General features: G+C 39.3%; 1 protein-coding gene across 8 annotated transcripts in view; it reads right to left on the bottom strand.

The window, feature by feature from the left end:
* LOC124622057 (clathrin light chain) overlaps positions 1 to 16504 on the bottom strand; it is a 64290-nt gene that overhangs the window by 21549 nt on the left and 26237 nt on the right. For 2 of the 8 annotated variants that reach the window (XM_047147623.1, XM_047147625.1), the window contains exons 4-6: positions 16297 to 16341; positions 16184 to 16216; positions 6105 to 6140 (exon numbers count right to left, since the gene is read on the bottom strand). The exons of 1 other annotated variant lie outside the window; for it this stretch is intronic. In XM_047147623.1, coding sequence (XP_047003579.1) covers positions 6105 to 6140; positions 16184 to 16216; positions 16297 to 16341 — 114 coding nt within the window. The remainder of the gene's footprint in view (positions 1 to 6104; positions 6141 to 16183; positions 16217 to 16296; positions 16342 to 16504) is intronic. 5 more of the 8 variants (XM_047147624.1, XM_047147627.1, XM_047147626.1 and 2 more) reach the window with 5 other exon arrangements.

Below are 16504 nucleotides of genomic sequence, written 5' to 3'. Positions count from 1 at the left end.
CTGAAGTGAAACCACCTGCTGACAGACATTGGAAGGAATATAAGAACTAGCGTGCTGAGGTAAGAGGACTGCAGCCTTGGCAGCGACCTCATTTCCTGCAAGACCAATGGGGCCAGGAACCCACAAACCTTACAGTGGCTCCACGAAGAGTGAGCAAGTGACAGCATTTGTACACCCTTTGCACTAAGTATGGACGGTGTACAGCACACAGATGCTTTGAAGGGCACAGAGTGTCAGAGCAGATGACAACTGAAAAGCCTGTGCCACCGAATGTACTGCATGGCCTGATATAGGGCGAAGAGCTCTACTATAAATACTGAGCAATGTTCCGGAAGCTAATACTGAAAAATGTCAGTGCCAATGACGAAGGCACACCCGACACCACAGTCAGTCTGCAAGCCATCAGTGTACACAAAGGTACTATCACGAAGTTCTGTGTGAAGGTTGTGAAACTGAAGGTGATAGAGTAAGGCTGGAGTAGTGTCCTTAGGGAGCAAATGAAGGCCAAGGTGAACACAGGCTGCTACACGAAGCCAAGGTGGTGAAGGGTACATACCCATCGGGAAAGTGGCAAGCAGCATGAAGTTAAGATTAAGACCCAAAAGCAAGCTCCAACAGATAGCAGAGAAGAGAGATGCACCCCAGTGCTGACTAAAGGAGTCATCAAAGGAGGCATAGGATGGGTGGCCACACATTGCGGACAAACAGCACACATATCTGTTGAGGAGAAAGTCACGAAAGTATGACATCGATAGTTCGGCATACAGGTACTCAACCAGGCTAATGTAGAAGGTGCCAGTGGCCACATGAATGGCATGACAATGGACAGCATTGAGACAGCTTAAGAGGGATGGGTGTGCAGATGCATAAACAAAACACCCATAGTCTAGTTTCGAATGGACAAGGGAAGGGTACGAATGGAGGACGTTAGTTCGATCTGCTCTCCAGGAAGTACCACTGAGTACACTTAAGACATTGAGGGACCACATACAGCAGGCTGCCAAGTATGAGATAAGGGAGGACCAAGAAAGTTTCCTATCGAGCACAAGCCCCAGATTTCCATAGTTTCAAAAAATGGAAGAGCAACAGACCCAAGACGTAAAGACGGTGGAAGAAACCAACTGCACCACCAGAAATTCATACAAACAGTTTAGTCAGTGGACAAACTAAAACCATTGTCAATGCTCCACAAGTAGATGATCAAGACATCGCTGAAACACGGCTCAATGAGACAAGTCCACAGAGAACTGCAATAGAAGGCAAAACCTAGAACAAAAAGGGAGCCAGAGATGCCCAGTGGGAGACAGGCCATTAAAGGGTTAATGGCGATAGCAAAGAAGATGATGCTCAGGAGAGAAACCGGAGCATACTGTCTTCCTAGAAAAAGATGACCGACAAGGAGAAACACACACACACACACACACACACACACACACACACACACACACACACACCTTGAGAACTTTTAAAAGTTCCTTAAGGAAATTGGGCAGGTGGCCACATGTAGGGTGTACACAGGATACAAGTCCTCCAGCAGGTATTTTAGGCTTTCTACAAATTCAAAAACATGGACAGTGTCTGGGATTTCCGCAGAAAACCATTCATGACATGGATGGACAAAGTGACGAGATGGTCAACTGCAGAATGACGAGCTCAAAATCCACACTGTGTAGTGGTTAGTAAATTGCAAGAGATGAGCCACCATACCAGCCGAGCATGAATCATACGTTCCACTGCATTGCAAACACAGTTGGTGTGAAATGGGGCGGTAGCTAGAAGGAAGGTATTTGTCCTCACTACGCTTAGGTACGGTTATGACAGTGGCTTTGCACCAGTGTCTGGGAAATGTGTCCTCTGCCAAGAAGCAGTTTTATGTATGAAGCAGAAAGTGCTTGCCCACAAGAGAAAGGTGGGCAACATCTGAATGTTAACATTGTCTGGCCCTGGAGCAGCAGATGGGATGAAGTGAGAGCATGATCTAGCTCCCTCTTAGTAAAGGCGGCATTGTAGCACTCTTAATTCTGCGAAGAGATGGGCATCACCCAAGCCACCGTTTCTGATGGAGGAAGGCAGGATGATAGTCTGAGCAGCTTCGAAATCTCCCAAAATGGCAGCCCAAGGTGTTGGAGATAGCAATAGGGTCCACAATAATATCGTCTGCTACTGTCACGCTGGAAATTGGGGAATGGATCTTGGTTCCACAGAGCCATCGGAGGTTGACCCACGTGACAGAAAAAGGAGTGGAACTGTCAAAATAACTAGTGAATGAAATCCAGCTAGCTTTTTTTTGCTAGCCCGAAGAAGGTGACGACACTGTGCACACAACTGTTTATAATTAATGCAGTTTGGCATCATAGGATGATAGTGAGAAATGTGGAGAGCATGTCTTCGAGTGCAAACTGCATCGTGGCACACCTCAGTCCACCAAGGGGTGGCGAAACAGTGTGGTAAAGAGGAAGTGTGAGGAAACGAACATTCTTGCGACTTGATTCAAGACTTCCTTGCAAGTATCACTTAATATGTTGCTCTTAACAGAAAAAAATTGACAGCTGCAAAGGTAATTCCTGAAGTACTGCAAGGAAGTGTGCTAGGACTGTTACTGTTTACGAAGTATGTAAATGATTTAGTAGGAAGTGTTGGAAGTGCTTTAAGGCTGTTCATATATGATGCAGTTATCTATAAGAAAGCAGTAATACCAGAGGAGAATACTGATTTGCAGAACAATGTACAGAGAAATGATAATTGATCCACAACATAAATTAATGCAACATATTGTGCATATGAAGGAAAAGAAATCTGCTACTACACAACTACAATATTGATGACAAATTTCTGGATACAGCATCTGTCTTAAAAATTCTAGTAGCAACTTTGAAAACTATGAGTAAGTATCCACGGTGATCTGAAATGATATCATCACATGAAACAAATAGTAGGAAAAGCAGATGTGAGACATAAATAGGAAGAATCTTACAGAAATTTAACTTACCCATGAAAGAAGTGACTTGCAAGGTGATTGTTCCACTGATTCTTGAGTATTGTTCATCACTCTGGAATTCTTACCAAGTGAGAGAGGGGATCAGAGACAGAGGCAGGCAGGCAGACAGATAGACAGACAGACAGACAGACAGAGGAAGGAGCCAACGAGGAGCAGCACGTTTCATCTTGAGATGAGCCGACAAGTGTGAGAATTGTCACACAGTAGAATGGAAAAGAAAAGTGAGCGTGTGTTGGATGACGAAAAGTTTAGCTTTAAGTAAGGTAAAGGCATCAGAGAGACAGTTCTGATGTTGACATCGACAACAGAAGCAAGAGTTAGCACAAGAGCATTAAAGAAATGCTTGACAAACTCCACTGGCAGTTGCTACAAGAGAAGCGGTGTGCATCACAGAGATTTACTACTGGAATTTTGAGTGAATATTTTATATATTTTATGGGGGGTGGGGGGGAGGGGGTGTATAACAACACATTACTTCCTCCCAAATACATCTTGTGAAATTTCAATGAGAAAATTGGGGAAATTAAAGCTAATAAAGAGGCTGAATGACAGTAATTCTTACCATACAACATTCCCAAATGGAACAGGGAAAGGGAATCAGTAGCATCAGAAGTACCCTCCACTTTCTATGTAGATGTAGACACGGTACGGAAATGTAGCCTTTTTAGCACTACACTGCATATCACTGTAACACCACCCATAGTTTGAAAATTTCTTTTCTTGTTACAGGTTAACAAACAAAAAATTATCAAAAATGTGTAGGCACACTACTTCATGTATGAAAACAACATGAACCCATTATACCAGTTGTGTTGCCAAATTCCGAAGTGAAAAGTTGTGGTACATCCGTTAACCACACGTCCCTATCGATGTCAGCACTTGCTCCACAGTCGGGTGAAATATGCGTAAGAAAATGTTAAAAAACCAAATGTCTAACATATAGGTCTCAGACTAAGAACTATATCCTCACCATTCATAAAATTCTAAGACCCTGAGCATTTTTACAAACCCAGACAATTACCCCAGGCAGTACTAAAAATCCATGCTTATCCCGGATGTTTGTTAAATCTGAGTAAAGGTGACAACTTACTGAACAGTAGAGGTACTGTGTCAACAGGATAAAAACAAGACCGAAAATTTCACAAGCTTTAGGAAAAATCTTTTTTATTTAGAATAAATGTAACACACATATACACATGCCTGTAACATGTACTTGCACCAATGGGTTTGCACGGTATATGTTGACAAGAAATGAATTGGGAGTGAGTTGAGAGAACAGATGAAGGGGAGACTGTGGGGAAGAGAGTTGGCTCATGGTGAATTAAGCTACACAGTCTTCCCTTCCTCTGTTTTGTCACACCTTCCATTCCAAACACCCCCCCCCCCCCCCCAAAACACCGTGTGATGCACTAACTCACCAGTGTCAATGTGTTGCATTTCTATACTATGCACCTACCACCTTTAGCTCCTGTATTCCTATCATGTGTACCTCTTGCCTCCCTCCTAGGCTTCACCCAGTCTCCACGCACTCTCCTTCCCACTCTCCCAGTCCTTTCACCCCTCGCCCACTCCACGCCCTTCACCTGAGCTGGCACAATGTTTCAATACTGTGTGTGTGTGTGTGTGTGTGTGTGTGTGTGTGTGTGTGTGTGTGTGTGTGTGTGTGTGTGTGTGTGTGTGTGTGTGTGTGTGGTGGGGGGATTGGTGGCATTTGTGCCTCATGCTCTCCAAAAAGAATTTGTACAAAAAGGTAGTGAAGCTTCCAGTCTTATTTATGTTCGTGTTAACAGCACAAATCCTCTACAATCGGTGAGTTTTTACTTTTAATCAATTTATTTTACACGCTTAGTGATACAAGGTTTTAGACATTAGGCTGTTTCTGTGCCTAGCATTTTAAAATGTAAGCTTTCAGAATTAACTAATTATGTCTTTATAGCATCTGATGTCTCCAGCCTTAGAAGACTGACCATCCGGCACAGAAACATGGCACAGACCTTTGCCTATGTCCAATAAACTTATGAGGGTGGTTTGAAAAGTTCTCTGAATCGCTACAAGAAGTCAGCGCTAGCACAACGAGTTGTTCACGTGATATTCATTGGTCTGTTGCCTGTAAACACGTGCCACGTCAGTGCTCTTAGAAGAGAGCTGTGGCAGTGATCAGTGACGTCACTCTGTTGTTCCTGTGTAGTGATTTTGATTTTTGAGGGGGGGGGGGAGAATCAAGATTTGAGCAGCGATGAAGTACTTCATAAAGAAAGGTGTGAAAGCAAAGGACATTCATGCTAATTTCCAGAATACACTGAGGGACTCTGCTCCTTCATATTCAACTGTTGCTAAGTGGACAAATGAATTAAAAACTTTGTTGGGGGAGCTCAGACGATCTGCACATTGGTCAGCCAAAATGTGTCAATACTCCGGAAATCACTGTAAAAGTGCACAAAATGGTCATGGAGGATTGCAGATTGAAAGTGCATGGAATTGCTCACGCTTGCCAAATGTCACGTTTTAACTGAAGAACTAGAAATGAAAAAATTATCGGCAAGGTGAGTGCCACGACCCTTGACGCAGGTAAACACATGAGAATGGACATGGCAAAATTACACGAACTATGGTATTAATTATTGCCACACCCACATTCACTTGATATGGCTCCATCAGACTTCCATCTCTTCCCAAAACTGAAAATTTTTCTTGGTGGATGGAAAATTCACTTCAAATGAATTGATAGCCAGAGCTGACAACTATTTTGTGGGCCTGGAGGAAACTCATTTTCGAGATGGGATCAAGGCACTGGAACATCGCTGGACCAAGTGTATTAATTTACAAGGAAACTACATTAAAAAATAAAAAGTTTCAGTGATGCAAGTACTTTTTTTTCTATTCCGTTCCAAGAACTTTTCAAACCACCCTCTTAATATCTGTAATACCAGTGATATTAGCAGCAAAAGATTTTAACACCCTCAGATAAAGAAAAATTAAAGGAATTTATTCAACATATGATTGTAATTCTGACAGCATTAACAAAGGAAGAACAATGAGCATCCAAATAATATAATAATATGGTATCAAAGCAAACTATTGTTGGAGACATTTTAAGCACACTTACTTGGCTGACTAGTTAAACCATCCAGCTGAACTTTTGCTTGTAAAGAAAACACATTTCATTTCAGTAAACAAAATATTGAAGAAAGAGCCACTAATTGCATTAAAGTTCACTGCATTTTTCAATAATGCTGCAATACAGTTTTTCCAATACAATTCTGTAACCATTAGAACAAGTATTCTTTTATATACTTGCAGACTTTATTACATGAGAGAAATAACATTCATTTGAATTTCTGAGACAACCAAGCTTACTGCTACAGGAACAAACACTTTTGAACCCTGATGTTTACTACAAGTATCCCTGTCTGAAAACAAGATTCATGTGAGAAAGGGAAAGAGATAAACAAAGAAATACTAAGGAAGCAGTATACTGACTGACTTTTGCATCTCCTTTTGCCCCATGGAGAGAAGTTGCTGTTGAGTAATTCTCTCATAAGGCCAATACCTTATGGAGAGCTCTGCAAGCTGGTGCTACGACTGCTTTAAAAAGATGACCAACCACTATTTGAAATGTTCCTGTGGTGTGAAATCTTAACCTCAACAGCAACATGCACACTGGTTGGTTTCATTAGATAGTCTGAGCCTTAGTTTCAATTGCTCTACAGCACTTTTTTGCAAATGAAACTTGTTATTTAACTCCGAGAATGGGTTCACTCTTTCACGGACTGTGTGAGCAGTTCACTGATTCTCATTATCCTCAGGATCTGAATGCTCAGATATTCGTAAAGTAAATGAAAGTAAACAATGTAATTCACATCGCTTAGTGTTACGGCACACAGAATTTTGCCAACAGTGGTCCAGAACAGTTGGAAAATGGAGAATACGGTGTGGTTTCAATGGTATAGAATGGCTTGGTAATATTGTTACAATGATCTTTACGACAAGTGAAATAGAGAAAGTAGTAACAAATGGAAAAAATTTCAAGAACTGACGTGGGTTCGAGCATGTGATGATCTGCACTGCAGTCTACAATGCAACCTCCAACCCAACTAAATGAACGGAACAAAGTATGTGGTTAGAGTATTTCAAAACTCTTTCCTACATTCTATTTATAAACACACATGGAATTGTCAGAGCAGTTTAAGGACTTGTTCGGTAGTTACAAATTTGATTTTAATTGCATGGTTACTGCTACATATGTAAATGATATTGAATCATTATTGACCACTGTCAAAATTACTGTACTTCACTGCTGAACGCAAATATTTCGAATTTTGCTTTCTTACTTTACTGCTAAGTGTGTTTTGAGTTAACAACTTTATTATTTCATTCGGTATCTGTTAAAAACAAAAGCAACGAATAGTAACACCACTACACTATAAACTGATAATTAGAGCTGAAGCTGACTTTGAACCACAAATTTTCACCAATCAAATATGATCCGGCTTCATGGTGAAATGGTCTAGAATCAGCATATGTATACAATGCAGATTTCCAGGTTAAGCTTCATCTAAGGTTGTTTTCTGTCTTAACGCAAGGTTCAATGCTTTATACAATTGGCTCTAAGTGGAACACAATACAAACATTTTGCTGCAGGCAGCTTTGTAAGGAAAAGAATGAGTTGGCAGAAACAATTTCCATGTTTTGCAACAAATGCTTGCATTAGTAACAATGTGAAAGAATCAGAAAACTGAAGTAAGATTCCCCACCAACTGGAGAGCCAACTGCCCACAAATAATAATTAACATGCAGAGCATTACAGCTGCAAGCAGTTTACAGAAAATCTTTGGGCATATTCAGATAGTGACCCCACTGTCAGAGACCTATCACTGCACAGCTTCTAGGCAGTCAAATGATTTGAGTTTGGTGAAATTAGTGCTCTAATGCTGTCTCTGCTCTGCACCTGAACTTGGGAACCATCACTAACACAGCTATTTAAACTTCACTAGTATGTTGTCAAAAATAACAGCTCAGCTGTAACACAACTAGTGGATGTTTCCATAGCCTATGGTTTTTAGATATTGTCAAAATAACCAATCTACACAGCTGACAGCATTATCCAGATAATAATTTTAGTACAATGTAACATCAATAGATGCTACAGTGCAACAATACAATACAGTTCACTTTCTGAAGGAAATTTATTCTTATTTAATATAGGACTTCTAAAAGTAAGTTATTTCTTCAAAGAAAAATTGCTGATATTGTATCAGCAATGAGAAAGAACAGAACTCACAAAATCAATAATACTTTTATTGGACCAATCGATATGGAAATTGGGTGACATCACAATTCATTTTGTTAAAGGCTACTGCTGATGCACATAAATTTGGAGAACACTTAGTTGTAAGATTATTAATATTCAATTATCACTGTATATTTAACTGTATTGTAACAAATATTGTGAACCCTGTGGTACCCATGCCCACTGTGGTTGGGACAGCTGTTAATGTCACTATTTTGCAATCAATTCCGAGGCTGCAAATGCACATAGCCCACTCCAGTGGACACTCCCTACTGGTACTGTGCCCTGCACGCATTTGCAGCCTTACGACTGATTGGAAACTCCAAATAAGTGACCATTAATAGCTGTCCACTGCAGTGGATATTAAAAAAGAACATAGATGAACTGGCAGCAAGGAAACACACTGATGGGCCAAAACATTAATGGCATTTTAGTCCACTCTCTACACAATCCAGCAGAAATTCTGCATGTCATCGATTTGCTAAGTCCTTGGTATAACACACACACACAAAAGCATTGGTATGTTGATAGAGAGACTAACTGTTTGTGTCTGTATATGTGCAGATGGATGTTTGTGTGTACGCGCGAGTGTATACCAGTCTTTCCGCTCCCGGGATTGGAATGACTCCTTACCCTCTCCCTTAAAACCCAAATCCTTTCATCTTTCCCTCTCCTTCCCTCTTTTCTGATGAAGAAACCGTGGGTTGCGAAAGCCTGAATTTTTGTGTGTGTGTGTGTGTGTGTGTGTGTGTGTGTGTGTGTGTGTGTGTGTGTGGTTTTTTTTTATTATTATTACTGTGTCTATCTACCAGCTCTTTCTCGTTTGGTAAGTCCCAGCATCTTTGTTCAATTGCTAATCTGGTGCCCACAGAGCTGGCACCCAACAGTGTCCCATATGGGTTCTATCAATTTTAGAGAAGGGGAAACCTTTGGATAAGACATTCACCAGTGCATTATCAAATGCTCCTCAAATAACTGTAGCATAGTTCTGATCTTGTGACATGGTTAGTTATCCTGCTGTAAGATGGTATCGTTGTGATGAGACATGGAATTCTAATACCTTGTTGCCTACTCGTGGATTCACCATCCTTCAACCAGTTTCCACAGATGCTGACTACAGTAGCACATCATCCACTTACCAGCTTCACTGCTTCCGTAATGCTTGTTCCAAGGAACCATGCCATTATCTGCCCTTTCTCAAAGTCCCTTATACCAATGGATTTTCCCCTGTATCACTAGAATGATTCCCCATTAGGCTCTGCTCTGATCACATACTTCCCTTACTGTGTCATGTGCCCACAAGGATACCATGAAGTATTCAATCAAATGGTTAGCAATGGTCAATGTTTTGGCTCACCAGTGTATCCCCAGTACAGATCTTCTACATCTACATCAACAGATTAGTTTTCATCTAAATTAACACACTAAAAGCCACTAAATAACTGTAATGCCGAGTTGTCTAAGAGGCAGGAAGACAGGAGGAGTGCACGAAGTACTTCATTCTTTGACTCTCACACGGTGCAATTGCTTTCTTGTACTGCATTCTTTATGGCTTGCTGCTTAATTATAGTGTTCTTATACTGACCAAATAAAACTATGTCTAACAGTTCATCTCATTTAAAATTTTCATTACCGAAAATGGTGGCGTGTAAACAAGTAAACAAAGATCTCTATACATAATGTGTACTTGACACCAATTAACTGTTTTACATTTAGAGAATGTGATAAAGGTAATAGAGAAAGTGTAGAAATGTAAAAATGGTTTCAGTCAAGGATATTGCTTGTCATTGGTATGACTAGAGTTGTACAATGTTTGTGCAGCAGATGTGGTAATGAGGAACAGTGGACTTTACTTAAACAGATAAGATGAACTGCATGAAGATTTACTACAGAAGATTGTTGGAGAATGTGATGCAACTCTCGAATGATCCACTAAAAGTGTGAACAAGGAGCTTCAAACAAACAGGAAGAGTAAACACTACTTTTGCTCTAGTTCCTACAAATTCTGATGGAGTATGCCACTACGAAACAGAAAGTTCTGTCCATGGACTATGAAAACATGTGAAAAAGACCAACATAAAATACCAAAACAAAGTAATCTCATTCGTGATGCAAACTGGATCTATGACTCCCAAATGCACACTTTACAGCATGAACTGTACAGATGGAAATCTGCAAATCAATTACAGAGGTAACATCTACATAAAAAAAGGGATGAACTATTTTATCTGCAACAAATTGGGAGGGACTAACCTTTATTACAGCAGAAATGCAGCTACCACTGAGTTAAAGTACAACACTGGAAATATCACTACACAAACTGCTCAGGTATTGAAGGAATCAGTTAAGAAAGGGGCCAACTGTGTTACAACTAGCACAGGAAATTATGTTTTTCATATAAGAGTTGGCTAGCATCATGGGTACTAAAGAGTACTAGAAAAAACTATGCAAGCTTTTTTGTTTATAGCATTCCTTAGAGGAACTTTATGTTCACAAAGAAAATAGCAGCATCAAACAAAGTTCAAGAAATGCATCTTGACATTTTCACACCCTAATAATTCATCCACAAAATTTTGGCAGTGCAGATGCATAAACTTTACTTCTTTTTCTAAATTTCAGTTGTATATCTGCCATCTTCAGAGCAAGGAGACGTACACTACAATACTTATTCCATCATTTTGAACCACAGAAAACACAAATGGCAGCAAAGACTACCGTATTTACTTGAATCCAAGCCACACACTAATCCAAGCCACACCTGAAAAATGAGACTCGAAATCAAGGAAAAAAATTTTCCCGAATCTAAGCCGCACCTGAAATTTGAGACTCTAAATTAAAGGGGACAGGAAAGTTTTAGGCCGCACCTCCAAATCGAAACAAAGTTGGTCCATTGTAATATGAGACAATTTAGGTCGAATGAATGATGATACAGCTACAGTAGTTTGGTTCGAGTCTTAAGCTTAGCAGTTAAGCTTTATCAGGTAGCCACTGCTATGTGTCAGGTGTTCTGTCCGTATTTATACAGGTACCCTTCATTTTTCACGTGCTTCGTCTGGTTTGAATTGATTGCTTATTTTTCTTTGATCTGATAAGTGCCGTTGTCTTTGTTACAGGTGTTTATGTCACCAAGCTGAAAATGCATTACTGTACTGTGTCATGCATTGTTTGTCACATTCTGATAATGAGCGTTTATGGCCTGTCGCCGCTCGCGGCATGGTTTGCTTTTGTGCACACTACCGCCGCTTACAATTAAAATAAAAAGAGCAATCGTCTCATTAGCGAAACAATGGCAAGAGACTGGTATTTGTTGTGGCTTACACTGCTGCTTTCTTTGATAATGATCATCAAGAACCAAACAATAGACTGCATATCATAGAAGATGCTCTGACCGAGAGTTTAGCAAAAATTTTTCTCCATTTGAAAATCTTTGCAGATGCCTCTTTAGTACATTACGTTCTGTACAGAAATTAGAGTCACTTTAGATTTAAAAATCTAGTCAACTGCCGTGCTTCATTTCTGACTGTATCACTATTAGGCATAAGAATAGTATGAATATAAACGTGACCTGATATGTATATTCTTCCGCGTTTGCTGTTGTCTCACTCTAGTTTCGTAGTTTATTAGGCAGGCAGGATTTAAATGAGATAGCAGCAAACATGAAAGAATACGTGGCAAAATGTTTATATCCGTATTCTTATGGTGAAGAGAATACTGCATGTGATTCACAATTCATAAAAGTTCCTATTAGCAACCATCTCTTCTCACAGGTACGAAAAAATTCAGAATGTAGAGTTGGCCATATTGACAAACATCCCAAAGAGTCTTGCCAGTCTGATTTTCGTAGTACATTGAAATGCTGCTACATCAGTCTTGCTAGTCTGATTTTCGTAGTACATTTAAATGCTGCTACATTCAAAGATGAACAATACGGAATTTGTATTTACTTCATTGGATAATGTATGAAAACGCAGTGGTCGAAACTAGAGGCGGAGAAAAAAGCTCTTCTTCCACCTTTTTTAAAATTTATTTACTGACGCAGAGGTTTTGGCACCAGTATTTATCTTTGTGCCTGCAAAGCATGCCTGTGTAACACTATATATATTCGATGGCAGAACTTAGTTGTGACAGCACCTACCAACATTTTTCCGAACTTCCACTTACTTTGCACTCTATTCTAAGCTGCAGGCGGTTTTTTGGATTACAAAAACCAGAAAAAAGTGCGGCTTAGATTTGAGTAAATACAGTAAGCATAAACTAAATCTGACTGCATGATCAATCCACTCTGGAATACCAATGTATCATTACCAGCACTGAACTGATGTCTTTCGAAGTTTACTGCAGAAAGTGCTGGATTTCATGATTTGTCTAGGCTGAAACCACTATCTTCGTTAAAGTTATTCATAAATAAATTTCAACTGCTTCTATTGGGCAGATGACTTACCACATAGCAAGGATGCATGGAACACTAGGTACACCCAGCTGTTACAGCCCAATAAATCAGCTGTTACAGAGCACTATACTGATGTCTGCCTCCAATGCAGCAGGACAATATCTAAATTCTAGTGTTACTTATGTCTGTGTCTCAATGAAGCATGACAATATCTAAATTCTAGCGTTTGCTTCACCTTTTTGGGACTCTGGTGAAAGAATCAGATGACGTCCTTCTGGTAAAGATTTTGATTAAAGATAGTGTTTTGACCTAGACAAATCATGGAATTTGGCACTTTCTTTAATAAACTCACAACACAGCTAATAATGACACATTGACAGCCCAGCATTTATCTACTGCATAGCCACATATTCAATTTCTGAATACTCTTTGCCACCAATCAGTGTATCTGGTTTTTTTTTTTTTCCTGCAATTTAAAATGATGCTGCAAATACTGCAGCTCACCGTAGCTTCTGTAGACTCACCCAGAAGATACCAAAAATATATGCACCCAAAATATTGCTGACAGAAGAAATAAAGCTTACATGACTGCACTCCTAAATTTCAGTTCATGAACATTCGAAAGATTTGCAGGAGAATACAGCACACAATGTCTGTCAAAGTGACAAGTTGTGTGAGGACCTGTTTTACCAACCGGACTACATCCTGTGTCAACATATGTTACAGGTTATTACGGGTAACACCCTAAGTGAAAAGCACAAAACAATCACAATGCCTTCAAAGCCTACAGCTGAAGCACTATCAACCCCCAACAATTAGTAGAGGAAGAATTACCATCACTACCCACAGAATCATCAACAGTAGAATCTATTACAGAGGCAAAACCTTCAGCAGCAGCTACAGAGCCATCACACTCCACAACAGCACCTCTGTCTGTGGCAGCAGTTTCACCATCATCCCATGTAGCAGAGTCGTCACCACCACCAGCGTAATTATCAACATCAGAACAGCAGCTGCAGCATCTTCACTACCTGCACGTCCATAACAACCATCGTCATAAGCAGCAGCAATTCCTGCTGCTGCTCCTCATCCAGAAAGATGCAGAAGTAGTGGCCCATATGCATGAAGGACCAGGATTTTTTTAAACACAGGAAGCAAAGAAAGTAAGAAAACTTTGATGTAAACAATCCGATTAAAAATAAAAAATTACATTGAAACATTCATAATGTGTCAAGTAAATTATGAAGCAGAAATTTCACTGACAGCTGAGCTACCACATGTTTCTATTACAACAGAGGATGGTCTGAAAGAGAATGAAATTAGTATTTGTTGTGTACAGGATTACAAAGACTTTCAATTTCTGCAAGCTTTAAAGGGGAGTTGCAGGGTAATTAAGTAGCAAAAGCTGCTATGAAAGTACTGGAAGGAAGTGTGATTAAGTCTGTACTGATCACTTAGCTAAAAAAGTGTTCTGAAGAACTAGAATTTTTTGATAAGGCTATCAAGGAAACATGGGCACCCACCCCAGGGTAAGAGGAGGGTTCCAACAAACCGTCCCCCAACTCTCAAGGGAAGGAAAAGGGAAGTATAAGTGTGGTTAGGCTTTTTCTTTCAAGAAAATTATTTAAAAGTCAAAATTGAACAGGTTTTTAACAAGGTCAGAAAGGAACTTTCTTAACTTGGCATTCATCTTCCGTAATATTAATACTTCATGCATCCAGGTCTAACCCCCCCACCAAGTATTGAATGGGTGCCCTTGATAGTAGGTGATCTAAATGTTAATATATTAAAAGACAGTAGCTATAAAAGAAGCTTTTATAATTACTACCTACAGGTTGACTTGATACCTTAATTACAAATATACCTCAGAGTAAGGGAACAGTACACACAATAAATTCAACTATCAATGATTGTTATCAAGTAGCTGAAAGATCAGGAAGCAACATCAGCTCTAAAAATTACACTGCTGAAGTGAGAAAATATAAGTAAACTACTAATATCACAAAAAAGCTGAAGACTGGAGCAATAGAAAGTATTAGAGATTGGAATGTTTTTGTTCCACATTAGATTACTACAGAGGTATTAAATGCCCCATAATAAGCAGAAATCTAACTATAAAAAATACTAAAAGACTGATCACACACAGCAAATGTACATAACAGTTCTGTGGGGCTTCAGAGAAGTGAAAAATTTGATGCCTTGACAATCTTGCACAAATAAATTCCAAAAAATTAATATCCCAAATGGCCCCAGAATATACAGTAAGAGTAACAGGGATGCCCATCTAAATGGGAAACTGCCTGAACAACTAAAAGGATTCCGTAATTTCTGGGCTCATTTACGTGCCAAACTATCTCACAGAATAAGATGTAAAAGAAGTATCCATGTTTAGAAATATGAATTTATGAATTTACTTAGTGTCACCTGTGTAACCTCACAGAAATCTAGAATCTGTACATTAGAGAGGATCTCCTTCGAAACAAAAATTGTCAAGCTTGCTACACATCCAAAAACCAATCAACATCTGCATCTGCATAAAGTGACTGTTCCTTTTTGTAACACACATGTCCCAGCCCTCTTTGGACATATTCTATTCTAAAGGAGTGAACCTACGTAAGACTAGCATTGTGAAGATGAGAGGGTGATTTGTTTTTGTTTTTATTTTGTTTAGGATGTGGCTATGCAATCTTTTACTGAATTTGAGAGCATGTCAAAGGCATATTTAATTAATTTTAACTTGATCTACATAGTTTGTTAATGTTATATCTAAAGAAAATGGAAATAGTGCAATGTAAATACTGTATATTTTGGCTCCATCCCTATAATGAAGATTGTTTACAGATGATGCTGAAGAAACGAACTGGCAGACTCTTAAATATGTAGTTTAGAAGACCTGCTTAAAAAATTTCAAGGACCAGCTTTAAATGTTGACTCGAGGAATATACTAGAGCCCCTACATATTGGAGGGAAAGATTGAGAGGAAAAGATTAGATAAATTACAGCACACATGGGAACATTTAAACAATCGTCCTTCCTGGACTTCATATGTGAAATGGAATGGGGGATAAACCATAATGATGGGTATAATAGGATGACCCTCTGCCATGCACTTTGCAGAGTATAGATGCATGAATAAATAACCAAATATGATAAGTCTAGACACGTGGAAAGCAATCTACAATGTGTGAATGAAGTATCACATAAGACACTTGCACATTCCAATAACTATATGCACCACAAGCATCAACAGTTTTATGTGAACCACAGAGCATTAAGGTAACAGAGCACAACATGACAGTTCAATTGTAATCAGCACTATCTCATACAATACTCTAAGCTGGTCAACACTATCTGGGCAACACTATCTGGGCAACACTATTCTGAGTAATTTCCAATGCCCAATGTAGCAAAACTGACGTACCCTTTTGCTCAACAATGAAACAAAATTAAAAATGTAGGCAAAAAATTAAGGAGAGGGAAATCCTACAAATCAGATGCAGCTCACCTGAATTTTCTGCTTCAGTTTCCTTTGATTCTGCTGCAAGAACATGAAAGTCATGCATGATGAAATTTTATGTATGGAATTCAGTATATTTGGAATATTGTTAAGTAACTTACCATCAAGTGGCTCTGATTCTGCTTTCACCTCTGAAGGAACACCTTCTGAATCAATACAACAACGACATAAGCAAACAATACCACATGGCACAACAAAAAGCACATGCAAGCAATAAGATATATAAAGCAGCCACTTGATACATTTAAACAGAAAAAATACATACAGAATAGAAATTGTGCTTTAAATACTTCTCAATAAACTAAAAAT

This window comes from Schistocerca americana, chromosome 7 (genome assembly GCF_021461395.2).
Source record: "Schistocerca americana isolate TAMUIC-IGC-003095 chromosome 7, iqSchAmer2.1, whole genome shotgun sequence".
Taxonomy (NCBI): Eukaryota; Metazoa; Arthropoda; class Insecta; order Orthoptera; family Acrididae; genus Schistocerca; species Schistocerca americana.
This window is presented reverse-complemented; position numbering and strand designations above follow the sequence as displayed.